Source organism: Argiope bruennichi, chromosome X2 (assembly GCF_947563725.1).
Source record: "Argiope bruennichi chromosome X2, qqArgBrue1.1, whole genome shotgun sequence".
Lineage (NCBI taxonomy): Eukaryota > Metazoa > Arthropoda > Arachnida > Araneae > Araneidae > Argiope > Argiope bruennichi.
Window position 1 is genome coordinate 67,086,005 of NC_079163.1, and position 24,128 is coordinate 67,110,132.

The 24,128-nt window shown below is 30.2% G+C and overlaps 1 protein-coding gene across 2 annotated transcripts in view; it reads right to left on the minus strand.

The window, feature by feature from the left end:
• Positions 1-2,137: 2,137 nt before the first annotated feature.
• The window catches only part of LOC129959981 (putative ammonium transporter 3), a 28,977-nt gene continuing 6,986 nt past the window's right edge, over positions 2,138-24,128 (minus strand). Inside the window, exons 2-8 of one of the 2 annotated variants that reach the window (XM_056072937.1) lie at positions 23,805-23,937; positions 14,239-14,788; positions 10,180-10,251; positions 9,824-9,883; positions 6,167-6,240; positions 5,022-5,338; positions 2,138-2,718 (exon numbers count right to left, since the gene is read on the minus strand). In XM_056072937.1, coding sequence (XP_055928912.1) covers positions 2,395-2,718; positions 5,022-5,338; positions 6,167-6,240; positions 9,824-9,883; positions 10,180-10,251; positions 14,239-14,788; positions 23,805-23,937 — 1,530 coding nt within the window. In that variant the 3' untranslated portion in view covers positions 2,138-2,394. Of the gene's footprint in view, positions 2,719-5,021; positions 5,354-6,166; positions 6,241-9,823; positions 9,884-10,179; positions 10,252-14,238; positions 14,789-23,804; positions 23,938-24,128 lie in introns of both variants that reach the window. The other variant, XM_056072936.1, reaches the window with a different exon arrangement.

A 24,128-nucleotide genomic window follows, 5' to 3' on the forward strand; every position in this document is an offset into this window, starting at 1 on the left:
GATTTAAGCTCTAGGGGGAGCGTCTCTTGTTTTTATAGTAGCGCCAACTAGGGCCAAGAGGAAGACTTTGTTACTCACGCATCACTCATACGCTTGCACAACCCCTTTTTACAGGGGGGCATATTCACACATCTCACAGATAGAATAACGGAAGAACTACCATGCCCAAACCGGGACTCGAACCCAGAACGCCCAGTTCACGGGGAAGACGCACTACCCCTATGCCAGGACGCCGGCATGAGATTCGTTATGTAGTTTGCCACTACAATTGTAGTTTCGTGTCCAATTTCAGTGTGAATCGGTCAGCAAAAAAGCTTCCAAAACACACATTCTCAAAATAGATTCAGTAAAAATGCTAGATTCATGCCAAAGATCTGTATTTTGTAACTATAACCAGATCTGTAATTTGTAAGTATTTTGTATGGCCTTGGTGAACGCCATTCAAGGTATTCGAGGCCTTATCCAAGGTTTACAATTTTATGCGGGGAGACGAAGAAAATTAATTGGATGCTATACGAGAATGTTTCAGGAAGACCATTCCCATATGTTTTTGTGTAAGGATTGAAAAAAAAAAAATGAAAATACTAAGTTAGATGAAAAAGAATTTAACTTTCCCTTCTAGCTTGCCGAGAGGAATCATTTTCTTTGGCAACAGCTGTTCGCTGAGTATATTGACTGTGCTCAATTTCTATTGACCTCTAATTTGATATTCATGATTCAATGCCTTTTAAACATCAAGCTGTAATAAACCGGGTTATTTACTTGCTATATATATAAAGCCCCCAATGGAGTCAAACGCCATCTGATGTAAATGTATATAACATCTGATCTAATTATATATTCTCTAACTTTCTTATACAAAATGCACAGTTCTATTCTATTATGGAAAATTATAATGGTGTGCCGTATTGTATCTATGCATGACAGATTTGTTAATAAATTCTCCAAATAATTTGAGGAAATAAGATTTTATGACTTTATTCCTTAACTTTCAAAGCTGGAATAAAAGCATGGGATTAAGAAATTATGGAAATACTTGCAACATACTTTCATTGTTTCAGTAGAATGTAACACTAGGTTTACCAAGGGGTCCTTTTGACCAATCTGAGAAAACTTTACGTTAATTTTCCTCAAGAAAATTATTGTCGTATTTTATGAGAGTATTTTAATTAATTTTTACTTACATTTATAAGACATATAATCGAAAATCTTATCTTTTTCTTTTTTTTAGTTTCGGAGGAATGTATATAGCACGCCTACTTTTGCCGAAGGGATCATTTTGACTAGTCGAATAAATATTGTTGAGAATACATACATTTATATTTAAATATGCAACGGCTTAATAGGGACGCACATAGATGTAGGTATGAATATAGAAATAGGTATAATAGTGTTTATAAGAAACAAGAAGCGAAAGTCAGTCAGACAGAAACTATTATAAGAAGTAAGAAGACGTGTGAGTCAATGTTTTGGTAGAAGATGATGGTAGAAGAATAGATGGTCTTAAAGACCTTGATTAGAAAATAAACACTTTTTTCAGGAAATAAACTTATAGGAACTGTCTTTTCATCACACTACACCTCAACAAATATATTAAAAATCTAGAATTTTTTTCTATTTTAACTTCATAATAGATAGATCAATTTATATTTTTCCTGATTAAATATCGAAAGGGGTCATTTTGACCCTTTTGTAGAAATAGGTATATGCCAACTCATGGTAAACCTAGTGTTAAATGTTTCCATTATTGCATGAAATATTTTGAAAAAAAAATGTTAAAATGAGGAAAAAATTGTACTGGAAATAAAGTGATTTCATTATGAAGACACTCTTTTCAATTTTAAAATGCAAAAATAATTTAGACTAAGCTTGCTTTTGTAGCATTGAAAAAAAAAGCATGAATCCAACTCGAAATAATGACTCACATAGTTTAGAAGATATTTTATTTTAGTACTTGGGTAATGAAGACACATACGAAAGTAAATATTTTCATTACCTATATAAATATCACATTCTTTAAATATAACAGATAAGCCTTTCTGCCATTTAATAAATAATTTATGCGTAGATAATCATTTAAAAAAATATGAATTTTACAAAGGTAATTTAAACAAATAAAATTTAGATTTTTCAACGACATCAGGGTTTAAAACACAAGTGAATATAAAAATAAAGGTCATTATTATTCAAATCTAGCAAATTGATGCAATATTTCCAGTTCAGGAATTATTTTCATAAAAATCTTGCTCATATAGATATAAAAGATGAACTATTTCATGATGATTTCTTTCATGAAAAAGGGTCATTACTATTTATGACTAAAAGCTTTTTTACATGGAATCATACCAACTGATTTCACAACAGCATTATTTTTTCATTTTGGAAAACTAAGCATTAGGATAATAAACAGCCATCCGCACGACGGCCTCCACGAATAAAAAAATGTTCTTGTGCTACGATGCTTGGTGCTGAAGGATCTGTTGAGGAATCGCATTTCACCAACACTTTTTCAATATACTGTAAAATTAAATGATCATCCCATTGACTTCTCGGTGGACTGTGAACTCGTGGATGGCGCAGTTTTAATCCTAAACGTTCTAATTCTGTCATCATGACTTCATAATCATATCCTTCATGTCTAACATCGTGCTCTACGAAGTCGGCTCCTAGAATTTCTTCTGGTGGGGCCAAACGAATGGGTACGAAGTAATTGATACTCTGTGAAAAAAAATGAATAAATAGTTTAACTAGTTAAAACAGTATAAAAATATTTAGAATTGCATTCATAAGCACTTTCACTTCGGGACGCTTAAGCAATACCATATTTTGTGCGCTTTATTATTTGCTTATGAGATTGTTTTTTGTGGCTTAAGTAATAAATTCTTTAATAAGTTTAGTAATAAGATCGATAATCACAAATGCGAGTTTTAATAATATTTTTTGAAGAGCGAATAAAAAAAATTAGAGTTTTTTTTTGTATTATATGTAAGAAAATACTTTTGGTACAAATCAAATAGTTAAAAAAAAATTCAACTAAATATTTTTTTAGTCCATGTAATATCTTTGATATGCCCAATAAGTATTTTATGGGGTATTGTGTATATAAGTGTATTTTTGACTAAAAGAAAAAATATCAATTGTTAAATCGGATCTGTATATGATCAATGAGTTTCATGCTATAAAGCAAAGATCCAAATGTTTTCAAGATTAAATCTAGGCAAAGGATATGCGCATTTAAAATTCATTTATTCAGATCAATCTACAACAGCGGTATTCATCGTAAATGAATAAAATGAGAGAGAAAAGACATTCACACAGAAAAAAATGTTGCTCACATTGCATCGAAGGAATAATATATTGCTGTACGCAAGCATTAAAAATACACACTGTAGAAGTGATTTATCGATATTGGACATCATTGGACCTTTACTTTAAAACCTTAAACTGCCATGTCCATTATTAAAACGAAATAAGTTCTTAAAAATATCCAGGGTTTGATACAAAATGCTGTTCTTGAATTCTGACAAAATTCTTGATCTGCCATGTCTGACCAGCGCTTTTAAGAATCAGAGAAGAGCTAAATGTTATAGGCATTCAGGTCTTATCGTACAGACTATACATCACAAAAGATATTAAAGAAATATTTGGAGAAGTTCGTCACCACATGAAAATTATTCTTCTAGGATTATGATGTACTTGTAAGGATGGATCAACGATATTCTGTAATAGAAATGCATAGATATGTAACACTGGACCTCTCGGTGTAAATTCCTGAAAGAAATAGAAATCGAATATAAATGATATAATACATCCATACAAAAGAGTAATCTCCAGAACGCAAAATGGAACTCAGAGATTTGAACAAGGATCTTGCTCTCTTCAAATGTCCAGAGGTGCATATTCAACGAGCCATTCGGTTTATAATGCGCCTTATCAATGACTAGAGTATTAGTGAACAAGGAATTGCAGTGAAAATATTAAATCAGCAGAGCAATCAGGTAATGGCAACTACTGAACATATGAAATTTTGAAAAGACAATATGTCAGAATTTTTTGAAGAATCTCCGGAACCATGGCACTTGTCTTATCTAGCCCTGTTGAAAGGCAGCACAGAAAACAATGTCTATAAAATCTATTGAATGATAGGTACAATGTTTCTTCGTACAAAAGACCGAAAATTCAGTTAACGTTCTAATAACAAAAAGATGCTTTCTTAAAAAAAAAAAAAAAAAAAAAAAAAAACAGATTCAAACTGATTTTAAAATTAATTGAACCATACCACAGTGTCATTAATCTGTTTAGTTGATTCAGTATGTGATTGCTCCCTATCTTAAAGAATAAATTAACGACTATATCTGATTTCGTAATGATATTATGAATAATAATAATAATAATAATAAAAAAACTGAAGTTGATGATCAACTCTTTCAAAAATTACCCAAGGGGAATTTTTAGAGAGAAATTCTGCTTTTCATATTCAAGATGACTTTTTCGAAAATTCGACTGAAAAACGCAAAATGTTTACCTGATATGATTATGAAACCTTTCCGCTTGGAAACGTAATTCAATGCATAATTATTCACCTAACATAATGACTTGTTTATTGCTCTGAAAAATAAATATAATTATTTTAAGTTTAATCTACAACTGTTAAAATCAATCAATATTTTCTTACCCCTTATGTTAAATAAATAAGTGAAGGGTCAAAATTAACTGTATTGAATGGTGTCCGAGAAGAGTCATCCAAGTGTTAAGGGTTAATACTTTGTATATTTCAAAAAAAAAATTAATCAATTAACAAAAATTAATCAAATCAAGAAAAGTTATCAGTTCATTTATATAATCAGGATTGGAGTTATTTTTATCTTAACGTTGAGAGGCTCGTATGCGGATTAAATATTTTAGAATCAAATATGAAGAATCAGAAATAAAACACAGCTTAATTATTGCTCTTAATTTCTAAGTTAGTATTTCAAATATTCACGAAAAGATGTATAATTCTTGAAATATCAAAATGTCACCTTTAGTATCAGGAATGTTGTCGTCATACTCCAAACACTAACAGCGAAACAAGCGAGAATCTGAACCCCCAGGAGATAGAAACCGCCTCCTTTAAACAAACCACTTCTGCCGTGGGTAAGGTTCAAAAGACTGTCGTTGTCGATGAACAGGCCAACAGCTATCATTCCCCAGAGACCACCCATGGCATGCACAGCCACGGCTCCAACGGGATCGTCGATTCGGTGTCTATCCAAGCAGGGAGCCACCATATTCACCAGGATAGCTCCTAAAGCTCCAACAACTAGAGATTCCCAAGATCGAAGAAATCCTGAACCAGCTGAAATGAAATGGCCTTTCGTTCAGGAGGAAAAAAAAAAAAAAAAAAAAAAAAAAAACGAAAAATTCAAATTTTCAAAATTTCTTCTGTGCTTTTACAATTAATTTCAAATTACATTTTTATGTTTTGATAATCATTTGTTTGGAACAAGATGAAGGTGAGTTTCTCCCGAACAGAAAGAATTTTTTATGAATATTTTTATAAAAAGTTGAAACATTCCATTTGGTTTTTTCAAATGTTTCTGGATATAACAGACAACGATTACATTCTAAATCAAGGAAACTCGAAGCAAGTTCATGCTGAGAAATGTGTCTTCGTTGTTTCTGACCGAAATTAGAAGCAACAAAAAAGTGTATGAAAAAGCTGGTTTCATAATTAAAATTATCATATGGGAATGCTTAAAACTCCCATATAGTTCCTAAGGATATGGAAATTTGTATTTCCATGTCATTTTTGTGTTCAAGAAATGAAAACCCCTGATCAGCTTAATAATCACCCTCAATACACATGGTTATTTTAAGGTTGAAAATGATCCTTATTCCATTCATGATGAGATTTAAAATTTGGAATAACCCCTTCCATCATATATTCGAATAAGTTTCGTATATAGAAAACGATGATGTTCAAAGTTTTATTAATTAGGATTAGGATTTCTTTTAATAAATGTATCATCTTTAATGTATGCATTTTAGTATTTTTTTATCTCTCTATAGTTGCATTGATTCTCCTTATCAAATATTACTCAGAAACGATGTAAATTTTCATTAAAAAAAAACTAAAATTTGAATAAAAGAATAATAAGCTGAAAAATATGTAATTTGTACTAACCTGTTACTGCAACGAGGGCTCCTAATATAGAATTAATCAAATCGCTTACAACAAACAGCTTATTTCTGGTATACCTATAATGTCATTCAATAAATATATAAAAGTCTCTGTCACATTAAAATAATAATAAAAAAATTTTTTTTGGTATCATTAGCAAAGAAACTAAAATAATAACAAATAAAATTATACCGTTCGAAAGAAAATTCAGTGAAATTATCTATATCTTTTATCATGTTTGTCACCCTTGTAATGTTAAAAGCTTCAATTTTTCTGTTAACAAAAATTTTGGAACATTTTATTATATTTGTTTGACGCATTTGAATTCGATAAAAATATTTGTAAGATGATGATTTCTCAGTAGAAGAAAGAGTTCCAGGGATTCTTAGTTGAATAAATGTGAGAATATTTTTCTAAATAGGATGTCATCTAACTAGATAGCAGTGAAAACAGTTAAAGGGGTTAAACAGTCTAAAAGGATTAACAAACTAGACCAACGGTTTTTTGGCAAAGAAAACGAAGAAGGAACTTGAAGCGAGGTGAATTTATACATTGAGAAACTTGGGCGGGAAAAAAGTAAACGCATACTTATCACTGAAATATTCATGGCTGTTAGAGACATTCGTCCTCTTTAACCCGCGAGCACTCGCACCCATTTTCGAACACGAGAACTCGCGCCGGGTATCTCATACCCTAATTCATTTCTGCTATTTAAATATTAATTAATACTGTTTATAAGCAAACCTTAGGTAGTTAAATATTACAAAACAATGCATTTAAGAATTTAAGTGAATTTAATAATAATTACTTACATGTTTAAAGACAATTTTTACAAATTACATACTGATGCTCTACACAGAGACTCCTTTCACATTTTTGGCACATAAAACTTGATTTTCTGTCTTTATTACATGGACAAAATGCACATCGTTTATAGTTTCCTTTGAACTTTTTTGCAGGCGGTTCACTATTAGTAAATCCCAATTCCTTAGAAATGCTTAGATTTGTTATTATTCCTTGAGGCTTACGGTTTCTGTGTTGTTCTGAAAGAGCGAGTCCCAGTGTTTTCAGAAGCGACATTTCTTGAATAAGGTGTATTACCTGGAAACTTGCTAATTATATTCCTTGAAGGCTTCCTAACATTTTGCCGATATTTTGTCTTTTCCCATTTTGTTACTTTATCTTTACCTATATAACAATCTGTTGTTGACAGTGAACATTCATCTTCTATTTCTGTCTCAATTTCAGTGGAAGAATCGTGATCGCTGCAGTATTTTTCATCCTCAGAGGCAACACTATCGTCAGATAACGGTTCATCGTCACTAGAAAGTTTCTATAAGATGTCGTAACTATTCACTTTCTTCCTCGTAATTCATATAGCGCGTCATACTGCACTAAACTAAGAGACAGAAATGGAAACGTTTGACGAACACGAGGACTCGCATGGGTATGACATGCCCCCAACCCCTCTTTCTCAAAATCTATTTTTAGAACAGAACTGGTTTTTCCCCTAATGAAAGAATGTGGCCTTGGATGCAGCTACATGAAACTCTGGCCTAATCCGAAAAACAGGAAGTAACAAAAACGCTGAATGAAAATGGATCGGGCATGTCATACCGGGTGCGAGTGCTCGCGGGTTAAACATTTGTTTTCACTTTTCTTGAAGGTAATTAGGCCACTTTCCCATTTTTTAAATAAATCCCTTTCAAATGAATTCTAGCTCAAAACCATGATAAGTAGGAACAATTTATTAACATTTTATAAAAAGAATGTATTTTTATTTGAAATGATTCGAATTTAAATGGAAAGAATTTTGAAAAAACTCTTCAATCTTTTTAAAAAGTTCGAACCCATCACCAAGATAACAGCTAGATAGAGAAGTATTTAAACAAAATGTTTTTGAAAGTATAACAGTTTGTAGGTATTATAGTTACATTATTTCTTTAGGTTTATGAGACTTATGAAAGAGCCATAAACATTGAGATAATCCATCACATATTATTAATCAGAATTCAATTTGCTATCAAATTCAATAGTACGTTTTGATTGTTATATGTTGTACGTTATACTCAATGTACGTCTATACGTTGTACGTTAACATTGAGATAATCCCTCACATATTATTAATCAGAATTTAATTTGCTATCAAATTCAATAGTACGTTTAAATATTTTCTATTTATAAGATACTCGGGGGAAAAAAAGAATAAGCATTACGAGATCCAAATTAGAACGACTGCTCCGGAAGACGAATAAACAGCGGGTCAGTTATTGTTTTAATTTAGCTCGTTACGCTACAGTAGAATCGTCAAGAAAACAGATCCTTTAACGGCTATTTTCTCACATTAATAAAAAAAAATTTAATATAATTTTAAACATTTTTTCAAAGATATTAATACACCGAAAATGCTTTAAACGATTGTTTCATTTATAATCTGATTTCGAATTTCATTTATTAAACGAAGAATCGGAATAATTAATTTCATTCTTCATTTGTGATCGTGACCATTTATCGTAAATTTATGCGGAATAAAATTATGTGAATACAAATTTCCGCTGGAGACTGAAAAAAAAAAAAAAAGGGGGGGTTTCCTAATGTATCTGCAATATTTTTAGCATTTATAATGATCTATTCATTAGTATTTAAATAAGATATTGATATGTTTTCATTGATTTAGTAGAAAATCTTCTGGTCTTATCTCAAAACTTTTTGGGAGGGTATTTAATTGTTTATTGAGCTGAGAAATGCTTGTATAGCTGCCGTTTGACTCGCACGTCTGACTCTTCTAAAATTAGCTCTCGCTAATTTAAAAGCGATTGAATTCATCATAGATCGGATCGTCGACAGTTATTCTACTACTTTTTGTCATTTTTCGTCGTTGGCCATTCTGCAGTCCTCCTGCCACCATGGTTTCGTAAGTTTTGGTACTTTCATTTATGTTTTAAAAATGGTTTCTCTGCTGCTAAAATTATTGCATTTATTGCTTCATCAACCGCATTCATCGATACTACCTTATCCGACGATGTTGTAACAAGTTGTGGAAACATCGATTAAGGGGTAAAAATCTGTGGAGAATTTCACAAACAGGGCGCATTCGCTACACATTTAGTGCCACTTGCTGACATATTGTATTTCTCTCGAAATTGATATTTCTGTAAGATTTTTTCACCATCGCAGCAAACCAAGTCAATGGAGGTTTGTCTCCACATAAGTTGTCCATATTTTAAGAAGAAAAAGTTCGGTCACCTTCTTCACTTCCTTTAGACTATTGTATTTGGGGGATTTTAGTGGCTAAATAAATGGTAATTTGCACAGAAGTTTGGACTCTCTTAAAGCTGCGTGATTGGAATATATCTTTTAAAACGATTCGTGCTGTAATCAGATAATGGTATAACCGATCATATTTGGTAATTTATAATAATGGCGAGTCAATTAAATAAAACTATCTCAAAATTTTTCATTTTTGATGCTCATCATATTGATGTAATTATCGTTTCCTCTTTTATCTTTGTAAAATAAAAGGATTCAATATTTGTAACAATATTTAGAAATGTAAATAATATTAAATAAATAATTTATTTTATATTTTAATAAAAAAGCTTAGTTTTCTTTTTAAAAAATGTATGTAAAATTATTTAATGAAATCATTTTTCAACTTACGAGTAAATGAGTCCAGCCAGGCCACCACCTAATGAAGCATTGATTGTATTTACAGCTGACCTAGGAATAATGAATAATTAAAAGAAGAGCGTATCATTTCAAGAAAAAGGACGTTTCGAAAGACAAACATTCGGAACCAGGACAGTATTGACACTGAATTAAATTTCAAAATAATTACATGTAATAACTTTCATTCTGAAAGCATATAAATGTGATACATTGACAAAATTACACATTTAAATAAGCAGATATTCAGAAAAAATTATTTTTCAGGAGTCGAATGTATATATTTATGGAGACTTTGCACAATATGATAATAAAATAATGATTAATTAAAATTACATAAAATATCCTACCTCCCAGCGTAGTGCCATTTGTCACCTGATATTCCAAAAGAGCTTCCACAATTAAATACTAACCATCCCCACCTAAATGGAACAAAACACTATTTTAGGCTTAAATATTGGTGTATGAAAGGTTAAAATAAATTTCAAAAATGAAAATATTTTTAGTTGCTAATCAAACTTGGAATACCTTTTCTGGCAAATTTTCATTTTTATGTTTTGTAATTCTTGCTTTATAATTGCATCTTAGATGATTCAGAGAATAACGAACACATTAGAGTGCCTTTCCCTTCCAAATAAATAAATAAAAATAAAAATAAACCAATATATTATATATATATATATATATCACGAGATCCTTTTTGGCGCCAGTCCGCTTTTTGAAAAGAAAGCTTCTCAATTCCTGTTTTCTTAAGTGGATGTCTTGTTAACAGCAATCTAACACGGACAATGTGTTTAAGGATGACAACTCAATTCAACTGCGGTTTTATAATATATGTTAGGATAGTAAATTATGTTAGTGATTTCTATTTTTCTCTTATATTTTGTAGTATTTTTAACATTATTTAGCTTTAATTAATAATATTACATCAGGTTTATTAAGCCTCTGATTAGATTAATCATATTCACTTAATACGTAAGCTGCAGAAATCAGTTTCTTTTGTGTTTCTTTATGTTTTGCCAATTCTATCAATTCACTAGCCCATTAAATGAATAGAATTACATCTTGAGACAATTATTATAAAATGAATGTATACAAATTCATTAAACACATCGTCAATAATTATGATAATAAACATTTCCTTCATTTATATTATAATTTACCATACTTCAAACAAAATATGCACAAAGATATGCCATTATATATGCCGTTTCTATACTTCGTAAGAAAAATAAAATTAAGGTTGTTACAGATACAGAGCTCCATTTTGCAAAAGAAGATTTTATTAGTGTGATTTCAGTTTTTTAAATATTAAAAAATTTACATATATTGAGTGCTCAATGATGAAAAAGAATATAGCTGGTTATTTCTAAAGAAAATGAGGAAAGAAAAAGGCATCTCTGGGGCGTTTAATGAAGAAGGGTAAAAGAAGGATTTCATTATCTCCACATGAGATGATAATATACTAATTTAATTAGTTATTCTTCTTAATGTTATCTCTCTTTTCAAGAAAGTAGACGATTCAATGTATTCCGTACGCTCTACGAAACATAACCCTGAAGAGTGGTGATATTTCTTTTCTTTAAATTCATATCTTCTCTGCAAATATATGCAAAAATCATCATAGGACCTGTAGATATCTGTTGTACGCATTTGCAAGTAAGTGTTTCACAAATTTATTTTTGAACAATAATTTAAAAATTTTGCTGGTTATTATATATATTTTACATTAGTCTCCAAAAATTAAAAAAGTGCAAACTATCTTTTGTGTCTAATTTTCAAACAAAAGAATAAAAAACATGAAAAATGTGCATCCTACTATTATTTATTGAAACTTAATCTAATTTTGGGTATTAAGTATAATTTTAAATCAAATTACTATACAGAAAACCATTGCTGAAAACAATTAGTAAATGAAGTTTTTTTTAAAAAATAAATAAATGGATTTTAAGGAGGAATTTAACGGAGTCCTCTCCTAATTATAATATATCGCTTTTCCATACTTTTAGTCAAGTTCTTAGATACCCAAATGGGAAACAAAGACCATTCTTGGAGCAACGCTTGTTCATGCTCTTTTAATGTTCTTGAAGGGGTATTTTAAGCAGCCACCTGTCTTCCAAGGTGGTATTACTTTAGTGGATATATTTTCTCGAGATCGAACTAACCAGTTCATTCTCTCCAATTCTTGATTCGCAATATATGCTTCGACAAATCTAACTCAACGAGGTCAAGTATTATCATTCATTTGAGTAGATTTTTCAAAAATAGTAACAGCATATACTTTGACACAGGAATTGAGTATCTTCTCATCTTTATATCTCATAGTGTAGGAATTCCTCCCCGGAGCATATGATTCAGTGTGACCTTCCAGAGAGATTCCAGCCCAAATCACTATTCTATAAATGTATCATGTAGTAACAGTGTTATATTGATGTATCTGATGTCTTGTTGTCTCCATACTGGCATATAAATGAATCACTCTACAGAATAAATTCGGTTTCTTCTGGGGGTAAGTTCTACAGAAAAAATTAAATTTCGAATGCAAAAGCCCATTGCTCTCTGTTCCAGGCAACGTACTCTCTTGCGCAACTTAAACGGGTATTTCTCTATCGTCAATTAAAAGGGATACACATTAGTAATCTTCTTGCATGTAATCCATGATTTTGAAGACGTATTTGCATAATAGCGGCCACCTTTCTCATTCCTGTTGCACCGAAATTATCTGAAACAAGATTAGGCATAATGGTGGTCCTCTTTTATCTGGTCGAAAGTGGCAGAAAGCATCATTTTAAAATTTTACAGGTATTATAAAAAGGCACATAAAAGGAGCTGTTGATTGTTTTATGATTATAATTAAATTATTAATTAAATTAATGATTATGATTATTAATTAAATCAGGAGTAAATTATTAATAAATTACTGATTATGATTATTAATTAAATCAGGAGTAAATTATTAATAAATTAATGATTATGATTATTAATTAAATCAGGAGTAAATTATTAATAAATTAATGATTATGATTATTAATTAAATCAGGAGTAAAATTAAAGAGTTAAAATTAAAAAAAAAATATTCTTCACTACAACAATAACAAACTACAACTGTAGTTTCGTGTCATATATTTATGTCAATCGACTGGCAAAAAGGCGTACAAAATACCTATTTTCTCAATAGTCTCTGTATAAATGATAGATTCAGGCCAGATATCTATGTTTTATAACTATTACTTACCAATGCCATTCAAAGTGTTCGCGGCCTTACCGAAGGTCCCCAGTATATGAGTAGGAAAGATCTTTATTGGAGAGTATTCGAAAAAGCACCACTGCCGTTATTTTCTTTTTTATTCGAGCGAAATTTTCAAAATTTACTTGGGTATATATTAAACAGAAGAAATTAATTGGTAAAAATTTCAAATCAATATCAACATTTTTTTTTAATAATTAGTCTTTGTTGAAAAAAATACGATTCTACAAAAATGCCAGTAAGTACTTTTTTACCAATCAGAATTTTCCAACTGAACAAATCCTATTTTGAAAGTATTATTTTATAATTTCTAATGGTATCATAATGATCCATTGTCAAAAAAAATGGTGATTAACATTTTGTCTCAATTATTAAGCCTGAATTTATTTTCTGACTATCATTACATTCGCGAACATTACAATTTAATATTTTTCTATAATTAGTAGCCACAAAATAACACTTGTTAAAATGTAATTTTCTAGACTATTTTTTGAAAAGCGATCATTATTATACCATTTGAAATCGTAGAATAACGCTTTTTGAACTGGATATTTTTTCGGTTTACGGATTTTTCACTTATAGAAAAGTACATAAAGGATTTTTCCACAATCTTGTTATTTTTTCCAAAAAAAAATTGAATTTTTCAAAAATTAATGTAGATATCGATCCGAAATTTTCACCAGATATTTTCTTCTATATAAAAAAACATTTAAGTTGATTTTCAATAATTTCGCTCAAATTCAAAAATATTGAAAAATATTTTTCTAAGTTTTGATTTTAAAAATTTATACTTGACCTAATTAAAGTGCAACAATGTATTTTAAACGCTTTTTAAATACCTAAATATTTTAATTTATACTTTTTCTCTCAGAATAATGGCTTTTTAATTAAACGCGAAAAATTTGTGATTCATCTTCTATCCGCCTCTATCTCTTATCCGTGCGCAAATGTAGAGACCAATTTTGAATATTCATCTTATCAACTTAAATCAGTAAAACTATTGTTATGTATTTTTTCCATGTCTAAGTATGTTTCGATAATGCTAACTGATAATGATATCAACGTGATGTATTTAGCGATGGACTGATCTGTAAAATAAATTTCATATGGAAAGTATTTACTATATTTATGAAGTTCTGATATTTACTCTTCAGGAACTTACCATAAAGTAAAAGTTCCTACCAAGGCATTCCCTGGATTTCCCATTGGTAATGGTTCTGGACCGCTATCGTATCTCCTTAATCTGGGCTTTAGCATCATTGCAGCTACCAAGGCGGAAACACCCCCTGTCAGATGTACCGCACACGAACCAGCGAAATCGAGAGCTCCTAGTCGTTTCAGAAATCCATGCTCGGCCCACAACCAGCCTGCTGGAATACAGTACGTCAGTGTATTCAAGAACGAGAAGATACAATAAGCATGGAAATCTGTTCTCTCCGCCATAGCGCCGGAAACAATTGTTGTAGCAGTTGTAGCGAATGAAAGTTGGAAAATGAAAGTGGCGAATACAACCCCCATAGTTTGAGGTTCTGAATCCAAGAAGAAGGAGCCGATTCCGCAAAAGAATGTTGTGCCTGGTCCTCTACCATATTGAAAACCGTAGCCAAACATCCAATACGAAAGACCTCCAAGAACGACGTCTGCAGCATTTTTCATTAGGATATTAACTTCGTTCTTTTTGGTCACGGCTCCAGATTCTAAAAGCCCAAATCCTGTAAAAAAAAAGAAAGATATAAACTACAAGATGTACGTTATTTGCTTTCTTAAGTATAATAGAAGGACAAAAACGATATAAAATCATAAATGAATTACTTGATAGTGACATTAATTAAAAAAAAACAATTTGTTTTAATCGTCAAAAGTTAATAATTATATAATATCTGATGCCAAAAAAAAAAAAAAAAAAATGGGAAATTGAAATTACGCAATCTATTAACTATTTCTCCTCAAATGTTTAACGTCTTTTGTATCATTCTCATTATTAGGATATAGAGATTATTTGCATGTTATTTGTGAAATTAAGAAGGAATTTTATTTTTTTTCAGTGATTATGTGCACATTCTTTAAATTATCTCATTACAAAGTTTTTTCAATTACAAAATAACGCTTGTAAATAAACAAAGCCGAATGGCTGTCTTTTTTCTGAAGAGAAATATTCATTTTTTATTATTTAAGAATGCTTTGAAACCCTAAGAATTAATACGTTTAAAAACAGAAAAGTATGAAATCGTTAATAATTAGAGGAAGCACTTAAAATTTACATACACTTAAAATTTCGGCAAAGTTTCATATCCTTTATTTTTATGATTAAAAGGAAGGAAGAAACTTATTTTTTGTTCACATAACGGGAAAGACAGGGCAATAGTATCAACGCTGGAAAATTCGATTATTTCGAAGTAAAGTTTAGCTTTTCATTCGTAAAATTATTCAAATTTTCGAAGTGCACACTTAATTTTAGGGCCCACTGTATTTTCAAGCAATGGTCTGAAATACAAACTTGCATCACAATCTGATTGCCAGAGAGAACTGCTAAGCAATATGAATGCTCCTGGTAGCTGTTTTGATATAGTAAATGTGTTTGCGTTTTACGTTGTATGGAGATATAAGTGTAAGAAGATTTATTTTCTCTGTTTTTAGTCTTAAAATTAAATTCTACTACTGTTACACCACGCCATATGCCTTTCTTTAGAGAATAAAATTTTCGCTAATAATTTGATATCAATGCCAGTTCAGAAATAATTAGACAGAAAGTCATAGGAATAGCGAAGTATTATGAATCGAAATAATATTTCACTTGACATTTTCAGTTGATGGAATATAAAATCGCAAATATTAATGAAGCAGACGATTGAGCAATGACATACAATACAGTATATCTAAAGTTAAAAGGTACAATTTTTACAAATGGGAAGGGTAGAATACACATCCACAAAAAGTATTGCATACTATTACAAAACGGACACAAATGAACTACCTAATAAAATGAAATGGAAAAAAAAATACCGAATTAAGATTCTTTAAATATCAATGAAATAGCGCAGAAAATATTTAAAACTCAAATAACGAAATAACAAAAAACTGGGGCTTCGAATACCACGTATATATAAATCCACACACAGAATACTCTTTAAGGTTTGATGGTAAATGATTTTTTTAAAGCCTCTTTTGTTTATTGTCCCTTTTATTGTATATTTCGGATATTTATGAAGCAGATCTTAGTCTCCCGAACCAGTTTATGTGGATTAAGATGGCCTCATGACTTGTAAAAATTAGCTGCCTTTATTTGAATCTAATTCTAGAATTGGTTGCTTGCTTTGAAGCTTCTTTTCAAAGCCCTAATCATTGTACGATTCGCATTAAGTTTTTCTTATTAAAATTATTTTTCATCAGAACCTCAGTAAGAGCTGCCTTAATGTCATCAATTTTTTTTATAAGTATCGTAAGTTATATTTGTTATAAAATATTAGAAATATGTTTCAAAGACATTATATTTCAGAGATATATTTTATTGGTAGAGATAAATTTCTTATATCTTTGAAATTTGACAATGTTTAAATCTGAAGGTATGATTAAATTCCTTAACATTTCAAACATTGTTGAGGATCATAAAGATTTATTGGAAACTGTGCTGATTTGTAGACTTCGTTTTTTATTTCTTCTGCTTATATATTTAAGTGAAAAGAAGGCAAGTCCTTTATGTTTTGAAAAACAACAGATGCTTGATAAAGTCTAGTTTTCTATATTTCTGAATATTCAAAATAAATTATTACATCGATGTTCAAAAAACGATATTCATATTATTAAATATTATTCGATATTCATATTATTAAAAAGTTCACCTCATATGTACGGAGAATTTCTTTAAATAAATCGATCATAGTTACATTTTTGCGAAAAAGTGTCTCAAAGGCATTTTCAGCTCATTCCTTTCTCTTTAAATGCTTCAAAACATTTCGTCTCTTTGAACGTCCGAAAGGGAAAGGAAACGCAAGGAAGAAATGATTGATAGCTCAATTTGGGAAAAACCTTTACTAGGAAACCGAGGATTAGTTCCGTTTGTTATCTAAGACGAGTAATTACGTATTTTTTTTTTATCTCCGAAGCTTCATAATAACTTTTCGTTTTCTCATCCTAAACAATCGGTAGAGATAGCATCTCCCCCCCCCCCCAACTGGGTTTCTTAAAAATAAAAATATAAAAAATAATAAAAAAATGTCTCAATCTTCTATAATTCGAATAATTTCTCGGGAGACAGGAGTTAAAAAGCATAGACACTTAGTTTTATTTTTGGCGATTGTAACACTTTTTGAGGAAGGGAAAAGTTGGAAAAATTACTGAAATATATTAATCTTGGTAACAGAAAAGGGGCTTTGGGGGTTAAACAATGGATAGTTTGAAAATGAAGTTTTGAAATAACTACAGAGATTTATTTAAATAGTCTGTTCTGGTCATTCTCAAAAGGCAACTATCATTAATATTAATTAATATAATTAATAATATAATAATAATTAATTTAAATATTAATTTGCCATAGAGCATCACGCAGTTAAAAGAAACAGCACTTTTAATTTCATCTTAAAATATTAACTTAAATATTAACTTAAAATATTAACTTAAAATATTAAAAGTACAGTGGGGGAAATAAAAAAATCCGAGCAGAAATTGAAAAGTGGTGTGTTGCATATAAAAACTTTGTCTTCTGATATTGGTGGGTTAAGAAATATCCTTATACAAATCTTGCCTATCCGGCATTTTTGTTCTCCGGCCTACCCTTCCGCCACATTAGGCCGGATACTCGAGAGTGTACTGTATTTCTATTTCCACCCATCCTCACTCTCCCTTATTAGTAACATATCCGACTGCAAACTTAGAGGTTTGGTTTGATTCAAAAGCTCAAATAAATAAAATTGCTGTCTTGTATTAGGTTGTGGAAGAGCAGAAATGACAAGTTTTAACATGAAACATGAAATTAGCATGAAATTTTGCTTCAAATTGGGCAAAACTCATCAAATATTGAAGCACGCGTTCATCGAGGAAGCGATATCTCGTTTACTCACTTTTGAATGGTTTATACGTTGTCGGAAGAGGTCCGAAAATTTCGATTAAGCCTGGAGTCAAGATCATGTTAAGCGTTTTTTTCGATAGAAAAAGAGTAATTTTACATGAAATCGTCAGTATAGCAGGACTGTTGGAGGACAGTTTTGCGCAGAAGCTCTTGCTTAATTTCGGCAAAACTTTCCCTAAGGCCTCGTTTTCGACAAAATGGGAGTTGGATTCTTTTGCACTGCAATGTCCGATCTTACACTCATAGCCAGTGAACTAGTTTTTGGCCAAGCATGCGATAGCAGAGATCCTCTAAACTCTCCGGAATTAGACCTCACAGACTTTATTTTGTTTCCGAAAAAAGTTTCTGAAGGCAACAAGATTTGAAGATGTCGAAGATATTAAAACCCTTATCGTGGCAAGATTGCTTTTTTGAAGAAAAACAAAACAAAACAAAATGTATATAGGTATGTATATATAAAAATGTGTAAGAAAAAAAGTTAAAAATTATTTTATAGGGGTAGTATATTTTTATAAAGTTGTATGTATGGTATACTATACAAAATGAACATAAGGGTTAAGAAAACCGAAGCGTAAGAATTGAAAAATATTGCTAATGAGAATTTTAAAATTTGTTTCCGAAATTCATGCAGTCGAATATAGAAGTGTATTTGGGCAAGCAGAAGTTACTTCAAAAAATATTAAATGACTATGCAATTCACGTAATATTTACCTGAGTTATTAGATCCGTTACAGAATTTAATTACTTCATTTTGTACTATTTCATTCCATTTCTATAAAGAGCCAGTTACATAATTTTCTCTAGTAATTTTTTTAATTTTAAGAAAAATACGAAGAACATGTACTAAGAGTTTAAGAAAATACAAAGTACTTGTACTCTTTGGGAGTACAAGCGCTGAGCGAGATGCAAAACTAAATTTCCGTGGTGGCTAATTTTCTGATTCTTAAACAATGCAATCTTGGAAATATTATTAATCACACTATGAAATGATATGACCACAAGTGACATGATTATAAATGACACACTATAAATGACCACAAGTGACATGATTAATAGGTAATCTTAATGTCTGCTTTAGCTTTAGATGATTGGTGGAATTCCTGCAATAAGCGGTATTCACGATCTTATGAGAAATGATGGGCTATTTTTATATTAGTTATCCTAGAAATATGAGCTTAGGTTGGTTTTCTCGTTTGGATTACAATGCTTTTGGGTTGGCAGTAAATATTGTCTCTGTTTGCCTCTGCAAATAAGAAGGATAGAAGTAATAATCTACGTGTTGCTATGCAGACTACGGCGTAAGGAGCGAAAAGGTTAATTTTTAGTCGTGTGTGTGTGGAACATGATATTTTCCATTTATTTCTCATACACTTTACTATTTAACACCAATAATTTCTTTAAGAATGAAATGCTATTTAAATAAAATTTATTACCTAAATCTTCTGTTTTCAGGGATATTTTATATCTATATAGAATCAGTATAAATATTCTTTCAATGCATGTGCAAAGATATTAAATTTCAAGTTTTTAAGCCATGAAAATTGTGTTGATTTTTGAAAGCAGGTTGAAATAATCGAAGGAGAAAATATTGTAATACAGTGAGAAAAACATTTAGTGTTTGAATTTATTCCTATCCTTTGTTTTTCAGCTATGGTAAATAATTTTTTCGTTTTTTTCTATTATATGATAAAATTGAGGAAGTACAATTTTATGCATAATTTTTGAGCAGCATTTTATTCTAATATATTCTTTTATAATTCTGGCTTATCTCATTCATTTTATAATATAAACTATTTGTTTTTACAAATAATTATGGTATAGATTGTTAAAATTCCTAGAAAGTCAAGCGCCATTCTATTCAATTATCATTTTTTGCATGTATATGTTTGGATTATTCTTTTAAGTTATAAGTTTTTTAGAAGAAATTTAGTAACCGAGAACCGTTAGTTGAAGATTTCGAAAAATATTTCTTTAAGAAAGCAAAGCAAGTATATTCAGTTCTTTTAAAAGAAATATAATATATCATAAGTATCTCTAAATATGAAAAACCATTTCTCTGTCGGAGATCTCAAGTACAGATTGTTGAGCAGAGTGCAACCGAATAAGGCCCATATATGCTTAGATTATTGACGATTTGCACCTTGATGCCATTTTTTCTTTACATTTTTATTAAAATTTTATCTATTTAATTAAATTTCGACGCTTTCTTCCACTTCCTCGCCAATTACTTCTGAAAGAATTAATGAGCGGAAATGATTGTTATATCATTTTAAAAAGCAAACAATTTTTTTCCTATGCTTTTGGTTTAATTATTGTAAAATATCTTTATTATTATTATTATTTTTTATTTTCTTGATCTACGGTTAAGGCCGCTCTTGAGTGAAGGCCAAGAGATTCGAGGAAGGGAAATTTAGTGGTTCACTATTGAGAAGGCTTGATCGTTTTCTCGGAGCTTCTAAATTGATATGCATAAAATTATTTAAGGAAATTTGTTAACTAAATTTTGACTTTAAATAAGTCAAATATTATTATGCATTTTAAATGCGTTTTGTTCGAAGACAATTTTCATTTATTTTGAAATTGGAAAATAAATATTATATTGATGTTAAATTTAATATGTTGCTTTTCTTTGAGGATTCTGCCAAGTTTTTTAAAAATTTGGTTTCAAATTACGAGCCGTTCAGGAAGCTCAGAATACTTCAGATAGAATGAAACATAAAATTAAAAGGCATTTTGCGCAAACAAATGCTTTCTGACTGCACACAATTATCTTTTAACTACTCTTTAACATTGTGTCGGATTATACAAATTATTGCAGTTTTTTTTATTCCTAATTCTTTTTTATATCATATTTACTTGAAATCAAATTGCATTTCAAATTATTTCAATAATGAAACATATAATTCAAATCAATATTTGAGAAGTTATAACTGAGAATTGTGTTCTTTTGTAGTCTTGTTAACATTCGTATTATTTTAAGGATGATCTATCTTTATTATTTTATTCCGGATGCACCTAAATTGCATTTTTGACTTTAGATCTAATTATTTCATGTAAACAAAATCGAAAAGACATCTGAATATTTTACGTCATGTATAGTAATTATTTGTTGTAATCCTGTTCCATCTATCATTTTTTGAAAATAATTATATATAACGTCAAAAATTTCAACTCGAAATTATTTCATTTTGACGTCATTTTCAATGGCTCTGACATAGTCATTTAACGTTGCCTAAAAGCAAGTATAGATCAATCACTCAGACGGAGGCAGGAAAAGTAAAGCTTTTGTGAGAAAATGAAACAGGTATTCAGCGACTGCAACAGCTTCAGGCTATGAGAAATAACTACAATTTGGCCTGTTTTCTATAACACAGAGAAAATTATTCTAGACAATATATTTTCGCACAACCTTAAAATTCAAAATTACAATTAGAACAATATCAATTTCTTCAATTGATATTAATTATTAAAAAAAATTAGCGCTGACGATTCTGAAAAGGACATTTATAGGTACTCCTTCGCTAGGCAATGTAAGACTTTGAATTTCTCAACTACTATTTTAAATTTCTCTTTTGCGTTAATACATATCTATTGACAATAGTTTTTTTTTATTTATCGATGACCAGAAAAAACAAGGTGCATAGCTCAAATTCAAACGGAAGCTCGGGAAGTATGCCTTTCGTGAGCAAATTAAATATATTTTATTGTTGACGAGCAAAAATACATAAGAAGAGCTGTCGCTAGAATACATAAGAAAAATTCTAACATAAAACTTTAGAAACAAAAACGATTAACAATATGTATCAGAAAAATTATTAATTTAGTAAATTTTTATTAATGAAATTTAGCTATTTAATTAATAGTTCTTTATACCCTTCTTATATTTCAGAATTTCAGAACAAAATTTGTAGATTAATATAACAAATAACTCAGACTTAAAGAGAAAACTAGCTATCATCGGTTTTAAAATCATCTAATTCAATTGATATTTTAATTAAAAACATTTCAGGTAATAAAGGGATTTTTTTATACTAGTATTGCTAAAGGAACTTCTGTTTCTTCGACATCACAACCTAGTACAAGTCGTCTCAGTCATCTTACGCCATTGCTGCCTAACAAGCGCCACAAATTTCCAGTTTTTGACATCCAGCAGGTTGAAGTCTTTTTCAACGTTGTCAAGCCACCTATAGAGAGGCGACCTCTTTTTTTAATATCTGTAGGCTTGCTAAATGCCATCATTTTTTAATTGTTGGAATCCTCTAATCTTGTAAATATCCGAGTCATATCTGACACGATAAGCTTTAATGATGCTGGGCTTTTTGAATTTTTTTGTATAGCTCATGGTTGTAAAGTATTCGTCATACATTTTTTTTTTCATTTACAGCACCACAGATTTTTCTTAAAATTTTCCTTTCAATCGCAAAAAGGACTGCAGACGAAAAAGGGTTACAATATTTTATTGAGTTTAGTTTAGTTATATTAACGTCCCGTTGTAAAGCAACATTAGGGCTATTTCGGGACGGACCTCGTAATTGTGAATCGCTGTCAGATGACGAGGACGACACCTGAGCTGGCACCCCCTCTCCACGCCATATCACACCAGCGGGAGGACGTTTGGCATGACGAATTTAACGTGCAACAGACCCCCTTACACGACGGTTCTTCGGTGGAATCGGGTCTCGAACCTGAAACCTTACGGATCACAAGCTGAGACTTTACCACCAGGCCACCGCGGCCTGTATTATTTTATTAAAAATACTTTTTAAGTAAAAAAAAAATTACATATAAAAGAGTTTTGATCTCGAAAAGCATTGGATATACTTGTAACATCCAGAAATTTATAAAGGTATTCTTACAGCTAAAGAATATATACAACAAATTTTAACATGCCCTGCAATTGATCTATTCACTTGTATACTGTTTCTGTTTCTATTTTCACGGTTTTAAATAACAAGAAAAAGCGATATAAGTTTTTTTTTTATTACTCTCCTTAAGTCAGACAAATTTAAAGATATGGGTATGAATTTTTTTAAAAAAAAAATAATGATCTAATTACAGAAAAATGCACATTTTTTAAATTGATTAGACTTATGTATCTAGAAGGACCAATTAAAAATTTAAGTACTGTCACATTTGAAAATTAACAAACGAGAATTGAATTTCAACATTTACAGTGCTTATTATTTTCAATAGACAAAAAGTTAAAGCACGTTTTAACATTTTGGGAGTAACCTTTATAATAAGTTTTGTCATTGCCTTGAAATTCACCTTTCAATAACATATAAAACAGTGTTACATTCGACATTAAATGTCTTGTAGCCATTATTTAAATTTATGAATTTTCAAAATTACAAAGAAAAGTAATTTAAAACTAATGATTTTTCGAGTAAAAGCATATTAGCATTAAAATATGAAGTAAAGTATAAATAAATTAACTGCGAAATGTAATTGTTTAGATTCTGAAAAATTGTTTCAAAAGCGTCTATAATTTTTGATAGAAAATAGTTAAGAAGTTTTTTAAAATGATTAAGTTTTACATTTTAATTGGATGATTGCACATGTTTATTAACTTAACATTTCTTTCACTACAGGATATAGACGGATTATTACTATTTGAGTAGCAATTTTATAACTAAATCAATCTTAATTATTTAAACATGTACCTGTTTGCATAGTAAAGATGACAAAAGATGAAGTTAAAATCCATGTAGCATCGTCAGGAGTGACCGGATCTAAACTACCAATAACAGAACCTGTACTGTTTGTCGTGGAAGCTAAGACTTTCTGACTTAGGAACTGAAAAGAAAAAAATAATTAATTAAGGAAACGAAATTAAACTGTATGCAATTGAACGAAGTGAATTTTGCTATTGAACCTGAAAAAATACTTATCAATGGGGAAGAGAATTCTAGCAGTTTTCTTAGAGTCGTGAATAGTTAAGTTCAAGATGACAAAAGAGTAATATTGTATTTCTAACGAACATCCTA